The sequence below is a fragment of the Cetorhinus maximus genome, chromosome 5 (assembly GCF_964194155.1).
Source record: "Cetorhinus maximus chromosome 5, sCetMax3.hap1.1, whole genome shotgun sequence".
NCBI classification, from domain to species: Eukaryota; Metazoa; Chordata; class Chondrichthyes; order Lamniformes; family Cetorhinidae; genus Cetorhinus; species Cetorhinus maximus.
Window position 1 is genome coordinate 5,520,870 of NC_135883.1, and position 21,406 is coordinate 5,542,275.

The 21,406-nt window shown below is 43.3% G+C and overlaps 1 protein-coding gene across 1 annotated transcript in view; it reads right to left on the reverse strand.

The window, feature by feature from the left end:
- The window catches only part of LOC144680475 (sterile alpha motif domain-containing protein 12-like), an 85,104-nt gene that overhangs the window by 54,898 nt on the left and 8,800 nt on the right, over window positions 1-21,406 (reverse strand). Inside the window, exon 3 of the mRNA XM_078541475.1 lies at window positions 19,424-19,616. Within this exon, the coding sequence (XP_078397601.1) occupies window positions 19,424-19,616 (193 nt within the window). The remainder of the gene's footprint in view (window positions 1-19,423; window positions 19,617-21,406) is intronic.

Consider the following 21,406-nt stretch of genomic DNA (forward strand, 5'->3'; position numbering starts at 1 on the left):
CCGCAAGGCCATCAGGCAGTGGTCTGCACTTAATATCCTAGGGGCCCTGTGGGAAAAGGAGATGGTGGATCCTGTTGGATAATTCCCTGAGCAGCCTGTCAAAGTCATTTGGCAGGACGCCTCATCGCCAGAACTTTCCAACAAGCACCAAGACGTAGTTTGGCTGTTGGTGAGGAAGGCCCACCCTGTCAGATCCTTCCTACATGCCCGGAGTCTCACCCCCTCCACAAGTTGCCCTCAAGATGGCTGCGGTGGGGAAGAGACCATTGTTCACCTCCTTCTGGAATGTGCCTTTGCAAAGAAGGTCTGGAGAAGGGTGCAGTGATTTTTGTTGAGGTTCATCCCGAGCAGTTCTGTGACACAGGACTCTGTGCTCTACGGGCTATTCCCAGTAATGCACACTGAGACAAACATCAACTGCAGCTGGAGGATCATCAACTCGGTAAAAGACGCTCTTTGATCTGCCCAAAACTTCTTGGTCTTCCAGTGCAAAGAGTTGTCCTCGACCAAATGTTGCAGGCTGGCACATCCCAAGGTCCAGGACTATGTGCTGATGGATGCACTAAAACTTGGGTCAGCCATCACAAGGGGTGCAATGGGGGAAAGGTTGCTGTCTAGGACCGTTCAGCCATTGTGCACTGAGGGGCTGGAAATTGTATAAAAGCCTTCGAGCTGTATGACTAACACTGAATGTATACAGTGAATATTACATACATTATAATTATATTGAAGCAAATCAAAGTTCAACATGATCTATGTAGAAAAATTGAATACAACTGCACTTTCAGTCATGACTGTTTTGAAATGTTTTGTTATGTTCTTTTAGATATTTTATGAATGAAGTATATTTTTGCAAAACAAAAACCAAATGTTTAATAGATCAACTAATTTTTTTGTAATAATAGCGGGGTTAACTGTTACTAAAAGATAAACCTGACAACAACTTCTGACAACACACATGCGCAGTTAAACATGGAAATCCAGGAATTGCTGTCTGAGATACCTTGCTCTTCCACAGGGTGCACTGTCGCAGGTTTTTTTAAAAAATAAATATTAATTGTTTCGTTTGTGTATTTCTCATATCTCTTTTCGTTAATTTTATCTGTATGTCACAACCTTTATTTAGCTTCCTCAATGATTTAAATGTAATTTATATTTCCTGATTTTATTTATTCTTTAAAAAACCTGCAACTTTCTGACTCCTGCTACCTACCTCTGGAATGAAAATCCCAGCCCCGCCTTTCAGGTCGATGACCAATTTTTAGTTGCACTTCGAGACTCTAAACCATGAAGGAATATTTTAAACACATCGGCCCAGAGTTTCCTGGAGCTGTGAGCTCCAGTAGATTCCTTTCCCCCTCACTCCACAGCTCAAAGACATTTTCCCTGCAAGTGTTTGCTAATAATAGCACGGTGAGGGCAATGGGGCAATTTGGGACCCTCGTGAAGGATGAGGTCAACAGATTACCTCCTTAATCAATCAGATTTAAAGATTGAGAAAGAAACTGAGGGTCAACAGAGAAAGGAGGGTGAATTAGTTCCAGAAATGAGAATGGTTGCATTATGTTTAAAAAGGGAAAAGCATTTCTTTACTTTTAAAAAAATGTGTAGGAACAATTTACTATTTGTGGGGGAGAGATTCCAAGTTCAAACGCTTCCCTCTCTGGGTGGATAGTTTGTTCGGCATTGCCGAAACATAAATATCCTCATTAAAAGGTATTTACCTACTGTTAAGTATCGGCCCTAACTTTCTGCTGTGAGTTTAATGGACAATGAATATGCAACTGCTGCAATTTTGTGAGATTTATGATGAGGTTAAGGCATGTTGCTGTTTCCCCAAGGTTACAGCCTGAGCTGTGTAAATCACCCAGCCACTTGTGGTGATTCATATTCCACAAAATATCTCTTCTTTGCCACTCGTTTCTGGATGATTTACATATGAATAGTAGCAAGCGCCAATAAACTCGCTGTTATTTTGGCTGCAAATTCTGGGGCATTTTATGTGCATTGAGACTTAGCATTTATTGACAAAACACTGTTGAGCAGTCAGGTCTTTCAAATTATTTTACAGAATCCTGGGAAATCTGGAGGGTCCTTGCTGAATTTGAGAAACGCAGCCCCTGAAAACTAGGACAAATAATACCACCTCATATACATACAATTAGGTAGCATTATTGGGTATCTTAGTGCCAACTAACATTATAAATCAGACAACTTGGTCAGCCTGGAAGTTAATGGATAAGATCATTTGTATAGAAAACATGCGATTCAAACTGGAGAAATGGCTCTTAGGGAAATATCAAAATATGATTTATGGGTCTAACTGCACCCAAAGCACTATAAAAGTTAAGGATATAAACATTACCAGGGATATAGACTCTCATCAGGATATTTGAAAATTGATGTGTTTCAGCTTCAATTGTGTCAGCATCTAAATTGTGCCAACATTTACGAATGTAGTCAACCAGATAACCAGATGTGATAATAACCAGATAAGCTACTTTGTGATGTTGATTGAGGGATAGATATTGGCCAGGACACTGAAGATAACTCCATGACCATAATAAAATTAACTGGCTTATCAGGTTCACAGGGCCCAGTTAACTCTCCACTATTAAATTATTCTTAACCAGATGTGTAAAGCAGCAGAGGGACAAGCTGCATTGCAATGGCGTTTAATAAATCTCAGGCGTAAACAGTAAAAATCCAACTTTGTCTGTATATATGTGTGAGGGGAGAGAATGATTACTCAGGTTCTTCTGATCCACTTAGACCAGTTGTGTCCAATGCATTAGCTTCTCGCCTCATGAGGCTAATTGGGGACACACGTGACTACTTACATTTTCCTTGAGGAAATAAAAGAGTAATAGACACCACTGTTTGGCGTGTGAGCTGAATATTCTTATTTGAAAGGTATTTTCAAATGCGCTTTAAATTTACTGTGTGTTTGTTGGCAAAATGGCAAGACAAAAAAGCAGAATGTGCAAGTTATCATCCTACGTGCTTTGCTTCCTCGGTTGCTCCCCACAGGCTATCTGCTAAAATAACGCATAACATGGGGCCAGATCTTCCGAGGGGTGCCAATCACAGTCAGAGTGCCAATCCTCTCCTTTTAACTTCCCCCCAAGTCAGGAGCTGCATATTTTTTGCTCACTCTTCCAACCTGGGCCTGGTGAGAAATGTGAGGTGTACTTGCCCCCACCCCCGAGTCCTCTTCTACTGCAGGGCAACAGCATTAGGGCAAGTGAAGCCCCCCCTTCCTTTTACAGCACTAGCCATAAGACAGGTCAGGCGCCGTATGATGGATCGGGAGGGTTGGATGGTCAGTCAGGGGATGGGGGGGCTTAGTAGGGTGGTCGGGGGTCATAATTGGGGGAGAGGGTGTCAGGAGGTCAGGTGGTTGGGGGTTGTCGGGATGTCGTGAAGGTCCGTTTGGGGGTGGGGGGGGGGCGCCCGCACCATAGTTAGCCAGGACTTGGTTTTAATCTTTCTAACTTTTCCTGGTTAAAGAGTCCGAACCATCAGAAGCCTCGGATTTAAATCAGAGTTTTGATTGTTCCCAGAGCAGGGTAATTACCCACTGGGAGTTTAAACTTCCCGGACAATTCCTGTGCAATCCTTGTGAAAGGACTTCCAGGGGACCCCCCCCCAGCTCATCTTCTGGGGTACCTCAGGGAATGACCTGCCGGGGAACAGGTATTCTGGGCCATGGTGAAAACGCCAGAGGTCAGGATCTTGGAAACACCAGCATTATGTGTACTTCTAACTTTCTGAAAAAAATATCAGTCATCATGGTCAGCTCAAGCAATCTGAATAATTGCACCAAAAGAATTCAGGCCCATCCAATACAGGCAACTGCTACAGGGCATGTCCTGGCCATGGGTAAGCAATATCCAACCATTCCCTGAACGAAGAGCACGGGCAGACCTGGTGTGTCTTGTTGTGCAAATCAATATTCTCAATAATCACTGATGAACTCAAAGTTTCGCCTGCAAAAGCCTAGAACCTACAATAAGTTATGTTGTTGTTGACAAATTGATGCCAGAATTCCTAGCATTAGTGAAAGAGAAGGACTTGCAATGTTTCAAACTGAGTGGTATTAGAGGTTTGTTAAATAAATATAGATGAAGTACATACAATGCCAGCAAATGCAAGGAATTTTTCTTTTAAAACTAACATTAGTGCAAGTGGCCAAAATGGTGCCACGGCTTAGACCAAATATCAGACATTCCAAGAGTCTATTCCATATTGACCAGATGCACTCTATTACCCACATTTATTTATAAATTGTCCCTTGGCAGGAACTGACTGTAGGTGTCTCCTCTAGGAGTTGGAACTGGATATCCAGTAAAAACGCATTTAACAAAACACAGACTCACAAACCATCACTGTTTAAACTCTAGTGCCGCCTAGTGTCATCAAAGCAGAATTGTGTCAAAGCAACAGCAATAAAAGTGATCAGATTAAAAGTAATATTTTTTTTGCACAGGCAGATTTCAAGTCCTTGGGTTTAGGATTAAATAAAAATACAGTTCTTGCTCAAATACTCCTGCTGTGACAAACTGATGTACACTGGTTTACAGTGAGATTTCCATAACAAAAACAGAATTACCTGGAAAAACTCAGCAGGTCTGGCAGCATCGGTGGAGAAGAAAAGAGTTGACGTTTCGGGTCCACACGACCCTTCAACAGAACTGAAGTATAGTTAGGAGAGGGGTGAAATATAAGCTGGTTTAAGGTGGGGGGCGGGGGGAGAGAAGTTGAGGGCGGGGTGGTTGTAGGGACAAGCAAGCAGTGATAGGAGCAGATAATCAAAAGATGTCACTGACAAAAGGATCAAAGAGGTGTTGAAAGTGGTGATATTAATAAGAAAAGTGCTAATTAAGAATGGATGGCAGGACACGCAAGGTACAACTCTAGTGGGGGTGGGGTGGAAAGATTGACAAGGTATTAGTTGTAGATTTAAAAATAATGGAAATAGGTGGGAAAAGAAAAATCTATATAAATTATTGAAATCAAAAAAAAAAGGAGGGGGAGGAAATGGGGTGGGGATGGGGGGAGGGGGAGTTTAAGATCTAAAGTTGTTGAATTCAATATTCAGCTCAGAAGGCTGTAAACTGCCTAGTCGGAAGATGAGGTGCTGTTCCTCCAGTTTGCGTTGGGTTTCACTGGAACAATGCAGCAAGCCAAGGACAGACATGTGGGCAAGAGAGCAGGGTGGAGTGTTAAAATGGCAAGCGACAGGGAGGTTTGGGTCTTTCTTGCGGACAGACCGCAGGTGTTCTGCAAAGCGGTCGCCCAGTTTGCGTTTGGTCTCTCCAATGTAGAGGAGACCGCATTGGGAGCAACGAATGCAGTAGACTAAGTTAGGGGAAATGCAAGTGAAATGCAGCTTCACTTGAAAGGAGTGTTTGGGCCCTTGGACGGTGAGGAGAGAGGAAGTGAAGGGGCAGGTGTTGCATCTTCTGCGTGGGCATGGGGAGGTGCCATAGGTGGGGGTTGAGGAGTAGGGGGTGATGGAGGAGTGGACCAGGATGTCCCGGAGGGAACGATCCCTGTGGAATGCCGCCGGGGGGGTGAAGGGAAGATGTGTTTGCTGGTGGCATCATGCTGGAGTTGGCGGAAATGGCGGAGGATGATCCTTTGAATGCGGAGGCTGGTGGGGTGATAAGTGAGGACAAGGGGGACCCTATCATGTTTCTGGGAGGGAGGAGAAGGCATGAGGGTGGATGCGCGGGAGATGGGCCGGACACGGTTGAGGGCCCTGTCAACAACCGTGGGTGGAAAACCTCGGTTAAGGAAGAAGGAGGACATGTCAGAGGAACTGTTTTTGAAGGTAGCGTCATCAGAACAGATGAGATGGAGGCGAAGGAACTGAGAGAATGGGATGGAGTCCTTACAGGAAGCGGGGTGTGAGGAGCTGTAGTCGAGGTAGCTGTGGGAGTCGGTAGGCTTGTAATGGATATTGGTGGACAGTCTATCATCAGAAATTGAGACAGAGAGATCAAGGAAGGGAAAAGAAGTGTCAGAGACGGACCATGTGAAAATGATGGAGGTGTGGAAATTGGAAGCAAAATTAATAAATTTCTCCAGGTCCCGACGAGAGCATGAAGCAGCACCGAAGTAATCATCGATGTACCGGAGAAAGAGTTGTGGGAGGGGGCCGGAGTAGGACTGGAACAAGGAATGTTCCACATACCCCATAAAGGGACAGACATAGCTGGGGCCCATGCGGGTACCCATAGCCACATCTTTTATTTGGAGGAAGTGAGAGGAGTTAAAGGAGAAATTGTTCAGTGTGAGAACAAGTTCAGCCAGACGGAGGAGAGTAGTGGTGGATGGGGATTGTTCAGGCCTCTGTTCAAGGAAGAAGCTAAGGGCCTTCAGACCATCCTGGTGGGGGATGGAGGTGTAGAGGGATTGGACATCCATGGTGAAGAGGAAGTGGTTGGGGCCAGGGAACTGGAAATTGTTGATGTGAAGTACGGTGTCAGAGGAATCACGGATGTAGGTGGGAAGGGACTGGACAAGGGGAGAGAGAAGGGAGTCAAGATGATGAGAAATGAGTTCTGTGGGGCAGGAACAGGCTGACACGATCGGTCTGCCAGGACAGTTCCGTTTGTGGATTTTGGGTAGGAAGTAGAAGCGGGCCGTCCGAGGTTGGGCAACTATCAGGTTGGAAGCTGTGGGAGGAAGATCTCCAGAGGAGATGAGGTCAGTGACAGTCCTGGAAACAATGTCTTGATGTTCCGTGGTGGGGTCATGGTCCAGGGAGAGGTAGGAGGAAGTGTCTGCGAGTTGACGCTCAGCCTCCGCAAGGTAGAGGTCAGTGCGCCAGACAACAACAGCACCACCCTTGTCAGCGGGTTTGATGACAATGTTGGGGTTGGACCTGAGAGAACGGAGTGCAGTAAGTTCAGAGAGAGACAGATTAGAATGGGTGAGAGGAGCAGAGAAATTGAGACGGCTAATGTCAAATGGCCCAAACACTCCTTTCAAGTGAAGCAGCATTTCACTTGCATTTCCCCTAACTTAGTCTACTGCATTCGTTGCTCCCAATGCGGTCTCCTCTACATTGGAGAGACCAAACGCAAACTGGGCGACCGCTTTGCAGAACACCTGCGGTCTGTCCGCAAGAAAGACCCAAACCTCCCTGTCGCTTGCCATTTTAACACTCCACCCTGCTCTCTTGCCCACATGTCTGTCCTTGGCTTGCTGCATTGTTCCAGTGAAGCCCAACGCAAACTGGAGGAACAGCACTTCATCTTCCGACTAGGCACTTTACAGCCTTCCGAGCTGAATATTGAATTCAACAACTTTAGATCTTAAACTCCCCCTCCCCCCATCCCCACCCCGTTTCCTCCCCCTCCTTTTTTTTTTTGTTTTCAATAATTTATATAGATTTTTCTTTTCCCACCTATTTCCATTATTTTTAAATCTACAACTAATACCTTGTCAATCTTTCCACCTCACCCCCACTAGAGCTGTACCTTGAGTGTCCTGCCATCCATTCTTAATTAGCACTTTTCTTAGATAATATCACCACCTTCAACACCTCTTTGATCCTTTTGTCTGTGACATCTTTTGATTATCTGCTCCTATCACTGCTTGCTTGTCCCTACAACCACCCCACCCTCAACTTCTCTCCCCCCGCCCCCCACCTTAAACCAGCTTATATTTCACCCTTCTCCTAACTACACTCAGTTCTGCTGAAGGGTCATGTGGACCCAAACGTCAACTCTTTTCTTCTCCACCGATGCTGCCAGACCTGCTGAGTTTTTCCAGGTAATTCTGTTTTTGTTTTGGATTTCCAGCATCCGCAGTAGTTTTTTGTTTTTATCTCTGTGAGATTTCCATGTTTGCTTCATCAATGGCACTCGGAGCATTCCTGGTAATTTCAAAACCAGTATTTTAATAGACATCCATTGCGAAAAGAACCAACTTGCTGCCATATGGGAAATACTCTGCTTTGAGTTTACCTGTTTCAGAGAATGTTCCAGAAGAAACCAAAAGTTTAGAAAGATTAACTAGCTCATTCTTTGTCACTGTGGGGGTCAGTTGTGACAATGAAAAATTACACATTCAGTAATTTAATGTTAGGCAAAGACCATACCATCGCTGAATGATATAACTCTGTTGAGCCTACAATAAGCTCTCTCTAAAAATGGTTTGCACTGTTAGATATACCCCATGCTAGAACAGAATTGAAATACAAAACTTAAAAAATTAATTTTAAGCATTTAAAAAGCCAGAATAGTCTGGATTTTAAACTGATTTGTTTTTCTGTTGATTCAAAACTTAACTAAAATATTATCCCCAGCTAAGGCATTGCAGCTGAGTTCATCTATAACTCATACATCATGGGCTGAATTTTCCGCTCTGCATTCTGGCATGCGCCCGACATGCTCGAGCGTGAAATAACACGCGATGATGTCAGGCGAGCATCTGACATCATCGCGCACTCGCACAACATTTCGGTCGGCGGGCGCGCCCGAGAGTCGGCAGTGCTCCCGCCGACAATTAAGAGGCCTATTAAGGTCATTAAAGTATCAATTAAGGGCGATTTTTCGCTGCCCGTTCAACCTTACAGTTGGCGGGCGAGCAAATCAGTCAGGCGGCCTTTGTATTTTTCAGGAAACGTCATCCAAGGGCGGGATTGTGGTTGGGGAGGGTTTAAACTAAAATGGCAAGGGGGATGGGAAACTGGGCAAGGAGTCAGAGGAGGGGGGAAAAAAAAGGAAAAGGCGGTGGAGTTGCATTGCTGGTTAAAGAGGAAATTAACGCAATAGCGAGGAAAGATATTAGCTCTGACGATGTGGAATCTGTATGGGTAGAGCTGAGAAACACTAAGGTGCAAAAAACGTTAGTGCGAGTTGTATATAGACCCCCTAACTGTAGTGGTGGTGTTGGGAATGGCATTGAACAGGAAATTAGAGACACATGCAATAAAGGAACATCTGTAATTATGGGGTGACTTTAATATGCATAAAGATTGGGCAAATCAAATTAGTAACACTACCAAAGAGGAGGAATTCCTGGAGTGTTTACGGGATGTTTTTCTGGACAAATACATTGAGGAACCAACTAGAGAACAGGCCATCCTCGACTGGGTATTGTGTAATGAGAAAGGAATAATTGGCAATCTAGTTGTGCGAGGCCCCTTGGGGATGAGCGACCATAATATGATAGAATTCTTCATCAAGATGGAGAGTGATGTAGTTGATTCTGAGACTAGGATCCTGGATCTTAATAAAGGAAACTATGATGGTATGAGGCGCGAGTTGGCTATGATGGATTGGGAAACGTTACTTAAAGGGATGATGGTGGATAGGCAATGGCAAACATTCAAAGAGCGCATGGGTGAACTGCAACAATTGTTTATTCCTGTCTGGCGCAAAAGTCAAACAGGAAAGGTGGCCAAACCATGGCTTACAAGGGAAATTAGAGACAGTATTAGATCCAAGGAAGAGGCATACAAATTGGTCAGAAAAAACAACAGACCTGAGGATTGGGAGCAGTTTAGAATTCAGCAAAGGAGGGCCAAGGGATTGATTAAGAAGGGGAAAATGGAGTACGAGAGTAAACTTGCGGGGAACATAAAAACTGACTGTAAAAGTTTCTTTTGGTATGTGAAGAGAAAAAGATTGGTGAAGACAAATGTAGGCCCCTTACAGTCAGAAACAGGGGAATTTATAATGGGGAACAAAGAAATGGCTGACCAACTAAATACATACTTTGGTTCTGTCTTCATAAAGGAGGACCCAAATGTTGGAGAGGAAAGGGTTTAGTGAGAGGGAGGAATGGAAGGAAATCAGTATTAGTAGGGAAATGGTGTTGGAGAAATTGATGGGATTGAAGGCCAATAAATCCCCGGGGCCTGATAATCTGCATCCCAGAGTACTTAAGGAAGTGGCCCTAGAAATAGTGGATGCATTGGTGGTCATCTTCCGAGATTCTGTAGACTCTGGAGCAGTTCCTACAGATCGGAGGATAGCTAATGTAAACCCACTATTTAAAAAGGGAGGTAGAGAGAAAACACGGAATTATAGACCAGTCAGCCTAACATTGGTAGTGGGGAAAATTCTAGAGTCCATTATAAAAAATTTAATAGCTGAGCACGTGGAAAACAGTGGCAGAATCGGGCAGAGTCAGCATGGATTTACGAAAGGGAAATCATGCTTGACAAATCTACTGGAATTTTTCGAGGATGTAACTAGTAGAATTGATGAGGGGGAGCCAGTGGATGTGGTTTATTTGGACTTCCAGAAGGCTTTCGACAAAGTACCACATGAGAGATTAGTGTGTAAAATTAAAGCAGATGGGATTGGAGGTAGTGTATTGGGATGGATAGAAAACTGGTTGGGATACAGGAAACAAAGAGTAGGAATAAACGGGTCTTTTTCTGAATGGCAGGCAGTGACTAGTGGGGTACCGCAGGGATTGGTGCTGGGACCCCAGCTATTCACAATATATATATTAATGATTTAGATGAGGGAACCAAATATAATATCTCCAAATTTGCAGATGACACAAAGCTGGGTGGGAGGGTGAGCTGTGAGGAGGATGCAGAGATGCTTCAGTGTGATTTGGACAATCTGAGTGAGTGGGCAAATGCATGGCAGATGCAGTATAATGTGGATAAATGTGAAACAAAAACAAAAATATCTGGAAAAACTCAGCAGGTCTGACAGCATCTGCGGAGAGGAACACAGTTAACGTTTCGAGTCCGAATGACTCTTCATCAGAACTAAGGAAAAATAGAAAAGAGGTGAAATATAAGCTGGTTTAAGGAGGGGGGGGTAGGACAGGTAGAGCTGGATAGAGGGCTAGTGATAGGTGGAGATAACCAAAAGATGCCATAGACAAAGGACATAGAGGTGTTGACGGTGGTGATATTATCTAAAAAATGTGCTAATGGGGCTAATTTTTAAATGTATTTCCATCTATTGTTTTATCTTTGCCTTTTAGCCTATTTCGATGCACCCCCCCCCCCCCCCCCCCCCCACCCCACCCCCACTAGGACTATCTGTACCTTGCTTGTCCTGCTTTCTACCCTTAATTAGCACATTCCTCAGATAATATCACCACCTTCAACACCTCTTTGTCCTTTTGTCTATGACATCTTTTGGCTATCTCCACCTATCACTGGCCCTCTATTCAGCTCTACCTGTCCCACCCCCCCTTAAACCAGCTTATATTTCACCTCTTTTCTATTTTTCCTTAGTTCTGATGAAGAGTCATTCGGACTCGAAATGTTAACTGTGTTCCTCTCCGCAGATGCTCCCAGACCTGCTGAGTTTTTCCAGGTATTTTTGTTTTTGTTCTAGATTTCCAGCATCCGCAGTATTTTGCTTTTATCTTAGTGGATAAATGTGAGGTTATCGATTTTTATCTGAATGGCTATAAATTGAGAGAGGGGAATGTGCAACGAGACCTGGGTGTCCTCGTATACCAGTCGCTGAAGGTAAGCATGCAGGTGCAGCAGGCGGCAAATGGTATGTTGGTCTCCTCATAGCCAGAGGATTTGAGTACAGGAGCAGGGATGTCTTGCTGCAATTGTACAGGGCCTTGGTGAGACCACACCTGGAATATTGTGTGCAGTTTTGGTCTCCTTATCTGAGGAAGGATGTTCTTGCTATAGAGGGAGTGCAGCGAAGGTTTACCAGACTGATTCTTGGGATGGCGGGACTGACATATGAGGAGAGATTGAGTTGGTTAGGATTATATTCGCTGGAGTTCAGAAGAATGAGGGGGGATCTCATAGAAACCTATAAAATTCTAACAGGACTAGACAGGGTAGATGCAGGAAGGATGTTCCTGATGGTGGGGGAGTCCAGAACCAGGGGTCACAGTCTGAGGATACAGGGTAGACCATTTAGGACTGAGATGAGAAGAAATTTCTTCACCCAGAGAGTGCTGAGCCTGTGGAATTCGCTACCACAGAAAGTAGTTGAGGCCAACACGTTGTTTTCAAGAAGGAGTTAGATATAGCTCTTGGGGTGAAAGGGATCAAAGGGTATGGGGAGAAAGCGGGAGCAGGCTATTGAGTTGGATGATCAGCCATGATCATAATGAATGGCGGAGCAGGCTTGAAGGGCCAAATGGCCTACTCCTGCTCCTAGTTTCTATGTTTCTACGGGATGAGGTTTCTGAAATTAAATTTTTTAAAAATCTATGCACAGAATTTTTATAACGCCCACACACAGGTGACTCATTCTGACGCATGGACATTTTTTCTGGATTTTAACTTCCGTCTTTATTGATTTTAAATTTGTCAGCTCCCTGGGGGCAGCTCTCTGCCCTTCAGGGAGCTTTCCTTCCACGCTCCCTCGCGCCCACCCTGACTTCAGCACTCACCCTCTTCCCAACCCCCACCCCAGTAGCGCTGAGGTTTGCAGCGCACCCTTCACGCTGGCCGGCCGTTAATCGGTCAGGCAGCATGTAATCACGGTCAGGGAACAATCGTGATTGGCGGCCTGTTCCCGATTGCAGCTGCCTGCTAACCCAAACATTCTCCCCCATGGCTGTGAACAATTACAGGCACTATTACAAATAAAGACAACAAAGAACACCACATATTTAGAGCCATTTGCAGCCTCACTGGTAAGGACCATTAAAGTATTTGACTACAACATGAATATTTGAAGATGTGGTCGCTTAAATTTAGTTATAAGCAGTACTTGTAACTACTTTTCAATGGACTATCACTCCCCCCATCATTTTACTTTTCTTCTACCTATAATTATATTCAAAACAATTAAAAAGGGTCTACTTTTAAAGGTAGACATATGCCTCAAGATGCTTCACAAGAGGGAGGGAGGGTACACCAATCAGCACTTGGAGAGAAGAGTTAGGAAAGGTGACTAAAAAGTTGTGGTGATTTGGGAAGCATCCTGGAGATAAAGATGAAGTTAAGACAGAAGGATTTAGAAAAAGAATACTAGAGTGCAGGTGTGCCACGGCTGTAGGCTCTGGTACTGATGATGGAATGAAAGTGCAAAGGGAGGGGAAATATACAGTTCATAAGTCAGAAAAGCAGAGGGTGCAAGTTGGCATATGGAAGGTTGCAACAGTGCGATAAAGTGAGGCCTTGGAGGGAATTCTAAATGTGCAGATTCTGAAATGGATGTATTGTGGAATGGAGGATCAAGAGAAGTCAGTGAGGACAGGGACTTAGTACAACACAGATGCCAGCACAGAACTCTAGACGTGTTGGAATTTTGGGCGGGGAGAATCTAAGGAGGCTCATGCTAGTAACGAAGAATAAGATGAGTAATGAGATGAGAGTTTTAATGATGGCTGGGAGAGAGGTAGGGAATGCTGAAGTGGAAATAAGCAGTAAAGCCTTGCCAATCAAACATGCAATGCCCTGAAATTATAATTGTTCATTGTGCTTGAATAACTTGGTCTTCTACAAGTATCTTAAAAAGTCCAAAAATTATTGAAAATATTGTTGTATTTCCACATTTGGTTTTTTTCCACAAACAATCCTAGTCACAGCCAGGCAAATTGCCATTTTGAAGGAGAATTGAAAGGCCTGAGATTATGATAAAAATGTTTTGCAGAGAAGGACACCATAGGCCCAAAGATAAGGGGACCAACATCTAGGACCTTTGACGATCCTACCAAACAGGTGAATGTTTATGAAGCAATGGCAGGATGTTCTATAGAGCTATATTTGTACAAGTCATACATGCCATGAGAACTATTTCAAAATACTAGCCTGTGATTCATAGGTCAATGTGCCATCCACATGCCAAGGCAATTACTGTGCTACCATGCAGATTATCACCAAGGTGCGCAACAAACTGCTAAAGTTGCATATGAGGTTAGGATAATTGGTTAAAAAGCTTAACACTTCAGTTAATCTTCTAATAATGCTGGCGAGAAACTAACAATCTTCATCACAGCTCTGTGGATATTGACATTCACAGCTGCCTCCAGCATTCTGAAGCACAGTCTTCTGGAACCATGAGACAAGCATCATGTTGTTCTTAGGCTGATGAGCTACTTTCAACTCCCATCTGCATACCAAAACAGCACTTACTCAATTTGTCAGGCCATATAGCTGATTACAAATATGTACTAGATTATCAGAAACTTCAACTACCAGCTCCTTTTGTGACTCATTATTTTCAATTATTATGAACGTATGAAAGCTACCCAACGCTGATTTCATCTTAACATTAAACATTAATAAAAAAATCAGCCTCCAGGGAGTTTCTAAACATTTTATAATAATTAACTTCCTGCGCAATCACATGGTAATTGATTGCCATTTAACAGGCTTCTGCATTAAACAATGAAGCACCAATCTAAATTTAAAAGCAGTCCCGACATTACTACACCATTAGAACCAAAACAGCTCATGTTTCAGAATTTAGTTTTGTTTGATCCAAATTGCAAATCTAATCCTGAAGCCACTAAAGGGTCAATCTTCTCTCAAATGAATGGAAGTGGAAATAAATTGTCCCTTATTTATCTGACAGTAGCGCACTAAATATCAAAATGCTATTTTAACTGCTATGATTATGGATGGCCTCTCCAGTTTGTAATTTTTCACGATTTCCATAAATTTTGGATTCTTTAAAGCTTTTGCAGATGGATTTTGGAGGAAAAGCCAATTGACTTTTGATGGAAACAGCCTGAATACCTACTGTCAAAAAATAAAGCTGCATCAGGGTCTTTCTTTAGGAATTAATTGGTACCTTTCAAAGGAGTTCAACAAGGTACAAGATGTATGTCTTTATATTCTGAGCCAGAAGAGCAAGAAGTTTGCTTTACAGAGCTTTTTAAATGGTAAGTACAGAAGATTAAAGTAATCACACTTTAACAAGGTGTAAACAGCTTATTGAGCAACTGAGCTCACCAAAAAAAAACCTACACACCAGATGATGATGGAAATTGGTTATTATCAACGGCGCGCTATAGGTTGTTGCCCATTCTAAGCACGGGCTGTATAGTGATACAGACTGTTCTCCACAAGTCGAGGCACATCATCATCATCCCTAAAATGCGATACTTGAGCCAGGAACACCAATGATCAAATAGATTATTTTAATTCAGAGAGAAAACATATTTAATGCATTTCCCTCAGCAACCAAAAAAGAAGAGGCAAGAGCACATGACATATAGCGTGTGCTAGCTTTGACTGGCTTAATAAACATTGAACTAAATTATTTACATATTTGCCAGCATTAACAATGCACACACAAGTGAGACAAATAATGGCACAAAGACAATAACTTGTTCCCTGCATGTACAAGTTTTTGCAATTTCAAAGTAATCTTCAAGTAACAATGCAGCTAAGAAAGATTACGATACAAGTTATATCCCAGTTGATACTTTGCCCCTCTTGTAGTCAGTGAAAGTATTTCAAGGTCATGTTACCAATCAATAATAAGGCTAGCTTCAAATTTGGCTTGTGAACAGAGCCTTGCTTTCAAGTTGCCTTTCCTTAGTTCTGATGAAGAGTCCTATGGACTCAAAACATTAACTGTGTTCCTCTCCGCAGATGCTGTCAGACCGGCTGAGTTTTTCCAGCTATTTTTGTTTTTGTTTGGGAAGTCTCTAGCTCCTTTCTGTTTGTGAATAGAGGAATATTTTTTTAAAAAGCAAAAGGAGGTAACGACAGTCAGGTCTACCAACAGGAAGCTCCAACAGAAAGCTGTGGCCAGGTTCAAAAGTTGTAGGCAGGCGAAGTTATTTTATTTGTTAAGTAAGTCAAATCTTCTCGGCCTTTTGTCTAAGATCAAGTGTAGCATCCGTCCTTATCAGTTACTTCTGCACATGCCTAAAATCAGGAGCTTAAAGAGGTGATGGCTGCAACCAGTCAAGCCCCCAAACAGGGGGTACGGAATACCATCAGGGTGGCAGTGAAGGACAGTGAAGGAGGTACACCCATTGACCATGCCTTCTTCATTGAGAGAATCCTTTTGGAGTCCTGTGGATTTGAAGCTGCAGAGATCCACTGCCTGCAAGACATACCCAGTGCTGGATACTTCGATGCAACCTTCAAGAATGTTGCTGCCTGCGTCAAGTTCCTGAAGGTGTTCAAGGAGAAGAGAGACCAGCCACAGATGAGAATCCTCATGGTGGAGCCACTCTTTGCTCTGCCGTCGCAATGGGACCGTGTGGTGACTGTGCAGCTCTACAACCCCCACGTCCCTGTCGCCGATGTGCTCACCTTCCTTGCCAGGTACGTCGACAGGGTTGGGAACTGCATCGAGGTCAAAGACTTCAGGATTTGGACCAAAAAATGCCAGGTCAAGGTCATACTCAAGATGGATGGTAAGGGAGCAATCCTTCCAGCTTCATTATCAGGGGAAGCTGTGGCTACCTTATCTATGCTGGGCAGCCCAAACTTTGTCGCTAATGTGACAAATCTGGTCATGTGGCAGCCAATTGCAGCGCCGCCCTCTGCAAGAATTGCAAACAGGAAGGGCACCAGACAAAGGACTGCAAACAGACTAAGTGCTGCAACCTGTGTGGCGAGGCAGGCCACCTCTACAAGCCCTGCCCCAAACACTGCCTCACCTATGCAGAGGTGGCCAAAACCAATGAGGGGCAAGTAGACGAAATGGTCAGTGTCATTAATACCAAGGACACTTGCAAACCCCCACCCACCAAGGCCTCCAGTGAGCACAATGGGACAAAGGAGGACACAGAGAGAGACAAGACGAAGGAAAAGATTGAGGCAGCTGATGGCCAAACAACTGCTCTGCCCCCTGAACCTCCCAATCTTCAGCAGAGCGAATCAATGGAGGAGGAACCAACAGAGGATCAACCAGGGGAGTGGCAGCTGGTGAAGAGGACCAAAAAGAAGAAGGGCCTAAGAATGCACCTTGCCATTTCCCAGACCAGTGGCAAGAGGCGCAGTTTCAATCAATAGGTAGGGATCAGAAAGCTTTCCAATTAAATCTGGAGTCAGGCAGGGCTGCCCTCTCTCCCCTATCCTGTTCATGTGTTGCATAAAACCCTTTGCTGCATCCATCAGGAAGGATACGGGCATAAGAGGAGTGATGATCCCAGGCAGTGGAGGCACTCAGGTTAAAGCCTCTCTGTACATGGACAATGTCACTATCTTCTGCTTGGATCCGCTGTCGGTGCGCAGACTGATCCACATCTGCAACCAGTTCGAACTGGCCTCAGGAACCAAGGTAAATAGTGTCAAGAGCGAGGCCATGTTCTTTGGGAACTAGGCTGACCGATCCTTTGTCCCCTTCACCATCAGGGCTGACGGCCTGAAGGTGCTGGGGGTATGGTTCAGAGGGACCGGGGCATGCGTTAGAAACTGGAAGGAGCGAGTGGCTCTGGTGAAAAGAAAACTGGGCATGTGGGAGCGACATTCCCTCTCCATTGCGGGTAAGAACCTGGTCATCAGGTGTGAGGCACTCTCGGTGTTGCTGTAGGTCTGGCCGATTCCTCGTTCCTGCGCAGTGATGGTCACCCAAGCCTATTCACTTTATCTGGAGGTCGAAAATGAATCGTGTTCACAGGAACACCATATACAACACTCTAGGTAAAGGAGGAAAAAACATGCCCAACATTGCCCTCATCCTGATGGCCACCTTTGCGTGTGGCTGCATCAATCTGTGCATAGATCCTTGGTAAACAAAGTGTCACTATGTGCTGATGTTCTATCTGTCCCCGGTGTTGCGAAGGATGGGTCTGGCCACGCTGCCGCGGAACGCTCCAAGTAGTTGGACCGTGCCGCATCACCTGTCCTTCATGGCAAAATTTATGCAGAGAAACACCCTTGACCACAAGTCCATCAGGCAGTCATCAGCACGTAATGTCCTAGAGGCCCTGTGGGAAAAGGAGAGGGTGGATCCTGTGGGATGGTTCCCCGAGCAGACTGTTAAAGTCAATTGGCAGAATGCCTCATTGCCGGAACTTTCCAAAAAGCACCAAGACATAGCTTGGCTGGTGGTGAGAAAGGCCCTCCCCATCAGATCCTTCCTACACACCTGGAATCTCACCCCCTCTGCATGTTGCCCTCGAGGTGGCTGTGGTGGGGAAGAGACCATTGTTCACCTCCTTGGGGGATGTGCCTTTGCAAAGAAGGTTTGGAGAGGGATGCAGTGATTCTTGTCAAGGTTCATCCTGAGCAGTTCTGTGACACAGGATCTGCTCTGCAGGCTATTCCCAGGGATGCACACTGAGATAAACATCAACTGCAGCTGGAGGATCATTAACTCGGTGAAAGACGCTCTTTGGTCTGCCCGAAACTTGTTGGTCTTCCAGTGCAAAGAGTTGTCCCCGACCGAGTGTTGCAGACTGGCACATTCCAAAGTCTAGGACTATGTGCTGAGGGACGTCAGCTGCCGCAAAGGCGCAATGGGGAAAGGTCGCTGTCTAAGAACTTTCTGCCACAGTGCACCGAGGGACTGGGAATTGTATAGATCCCTCGGGCTGTATGACTCACAATGAATGTATACAGTGAATACTACATGTGTCACAATTGTATTGTAGCACCTCAGAGTGCAACATGATCTATGTAGATAACTTTAATAGCATTGCACTGTCTGACTGTCTGTAATGACCATGTTGAAATGTCTGTAATGTTCATTGATTGTATTGAAGCACCTCATGATCTATGTGGAAAACTTGAATCTGATTGCACTTTTTGTGATGGCCATTTTGAAATATTTTGTAATATTCTTTCAGATATTTTATGAATAAAGTCTATTTTTCAAAAAAAAATTTTTGTATTATAAAATGAAGACACGCTGTACTGATTTAGGGGAGACAGTGGCATTGTGGTAATGATGCTGGACTAGTAATCCAGAGACCCAGGCTAATGCCTGGGGATATGGGTTCAAACCCCACCATGACAGCTGGTGGAATTTGAATTCAGTTAATAGATCTGGATTATAATGATAGTCTCAGTAATGGTGATAATGAAACTATCATCAATTGCTGTAAAAACCCATCTGATACACAATGTCCTTTAGGGAAGGAAATCTGCCATCCTTACCTGGTCTGGCCTATATGTGATTCCAGACCCACAGCAATGTGGTTGACTCTTAACTGCTGAGCAAGGTCAGTTCAAGGGTGATTAGGGCTGGGCAACAAATGCTGGCCTTGCCAATGATGCCCACATCCCATGAAAGAATAATAAAAAAAGATTAAAGTAAGTGAATCTGGTCATTGCTCTGTATTAAACACAAAACACTTGTGCTGTTTACAGGCTGACATAGCACTACGATATGACAATATCCAAGGTGAGGCCTTAAACTACAAACCTTACATTTTCACATTCACAATTCCCTTCACGGTATGATGTCTAGAAACTTGAGGGATGGCAGGGGTGAAATAGAGAAAATCTTAAATCAAAGCAAAACTTTTGCTATATTCACTCACGAAATGGGTCTGTGCGAAGAAAAAGGTCACTTCTGATTGGCTTATTCTAAACTCTTACCTGAGATTGCATGTTCAGATATTGCTTCTACAAAAATGGAGCTTTGACTTGGATATTGGCTTCTTATCCAATTGCACACTTCATCCTCTGTCCACAAGGCAACAGGCTTATTTTGCATTGATCTATTTTGCACTACTCGAATCTTACATTCTTCAAGTTCAAGCTGATTCCCAGAGTTACTAAGAGGTAAAGTCTGTCAGATTAAAATAAAAGTTAGAAAATACCTCCTGCATCCCACATCCAGTTAAAGAATTAACTGCTGAAGCAATTAAGTAACTACTTTGGCTGACCTTAAACACCAATTTCTGAAAATGTGTAACTTTGTTATGTTGGCTGTTGCAGTCAAGTATTTAGAACAATGTAACCTCTCCCCAAAATTGTCATAAAAATATATAGTCACACAAATGGCAAGGTTTTTAAATATATATATAACACACAATTTATCAAAATCTGGCTTTACTGTACAGAAACAAATATTTTGTCATGGTTAATATTTAAAGAAGTACTGAATTAGATTGGACAAGGATCAGTAATTAAGTTAATTAGCACCAGCTCAGTAGTTCTGAATATTGACAAGCTTTTCCCTTGTTGATTATAATGTTTAGAAAAAAATTTTAAATCAAGAATTCATAATGTTCAATGTTTAATACGTAAATAGTAAAACCTCAAGCTCATGAATACTGAATTACAAATTGCACTACAAATGTTGCCATTTTTCAATTCATATCACGTGCCATGATGGTCATTTTAAAAATAAACCTCTGAAATAAGTAGCTCCTTGTTCATTTCCAAATATCAAAATTAAAAAGTGACTTAACTCTGCTAAGAATATTGTGGTGATCAATGCCAGAGAAAGAGGGCAGCATTAATTCCCTCGTCTCAGTATCTGATTGGTTCCTTGAGAGCCATTTCATCAGTTTAATCAAGGTGAAATGTTTCTGTCACAGTATAAGAGTTGACATGAGAACAATATTGTGTGTCAAGGTACACTGCAATAGAGACAGTGAGCAATATCTCACTATTGTGAATCTGAAAAGCAAATTGGTATTTCATTTAAAAATCATCATTCAGGTCAAATAAAGCAATTCAAAATTACTTTTCCCAAGTTCACATTTTATGATAGAGATAAATAACTTAGAAGGATTTGGCTTCATTTTCAGAGGATGACAGTGAGGCTGCTTCAAACTGTTATCTCATGAATGGCAGAACATAAGCTTAAATCTCTAATGTAGCTGATGCTCAGCAAAGGCAAAATATTTCCTCAAAAAGAGGAGGAACAGTCACCCTGAGCTACTTTGTCATGCACATTGGCTGATAATAGATTGCCAAAGACAGAAGCCTCAGGGGAGTCTGGCTAGGGAAGGTGTATAAAGCAAAGCTGACTTTGGGAAGTGAAAAGAGTAGAAGAGAAAAAAACCATGAACTCCAAAGTCAATGCTTTTAAGTTAGTAAAGTTGTACAGTACACGATGTTTACAGATACTCAACTTAATACACTAATCCACAATTTCCATATTTAAAAACAACCTAATGAAGATGACAGGAAAAGTCACAAATTTGTTTGAAAATTTTAAAGATCAATGTGTTGAACTGAATTAATTGTCATGAATACAAAAATTGGAATTCCATCTGCAACCATTTTCAAAATGGATAAAAAGAACATCTATATGTGAACTTCATTTAAAACCAAGCTACAATTTTCAACTTCTTACTGACTCCTTTTTTTTTAAACATCTCTTGCACCCCACACAAATCATTGACCAGGAAATCAATGAGTCAATTTGTTCTATGGTTTATAACTTTGACTATTATAGAACGTAACAAACTGCTGAGAAATTGCTGAGAGGAGCTCAGGTTGAATGGAGTTACAATTCACCATTCCTATAGGGATTGGGATCACCCCGCAGAAGTATCCCACATGGTCTCGCTGAGATTAGAAACATTATTCTAGGAGAGTACCGCATCCCTCATTTAGCACGCCTAA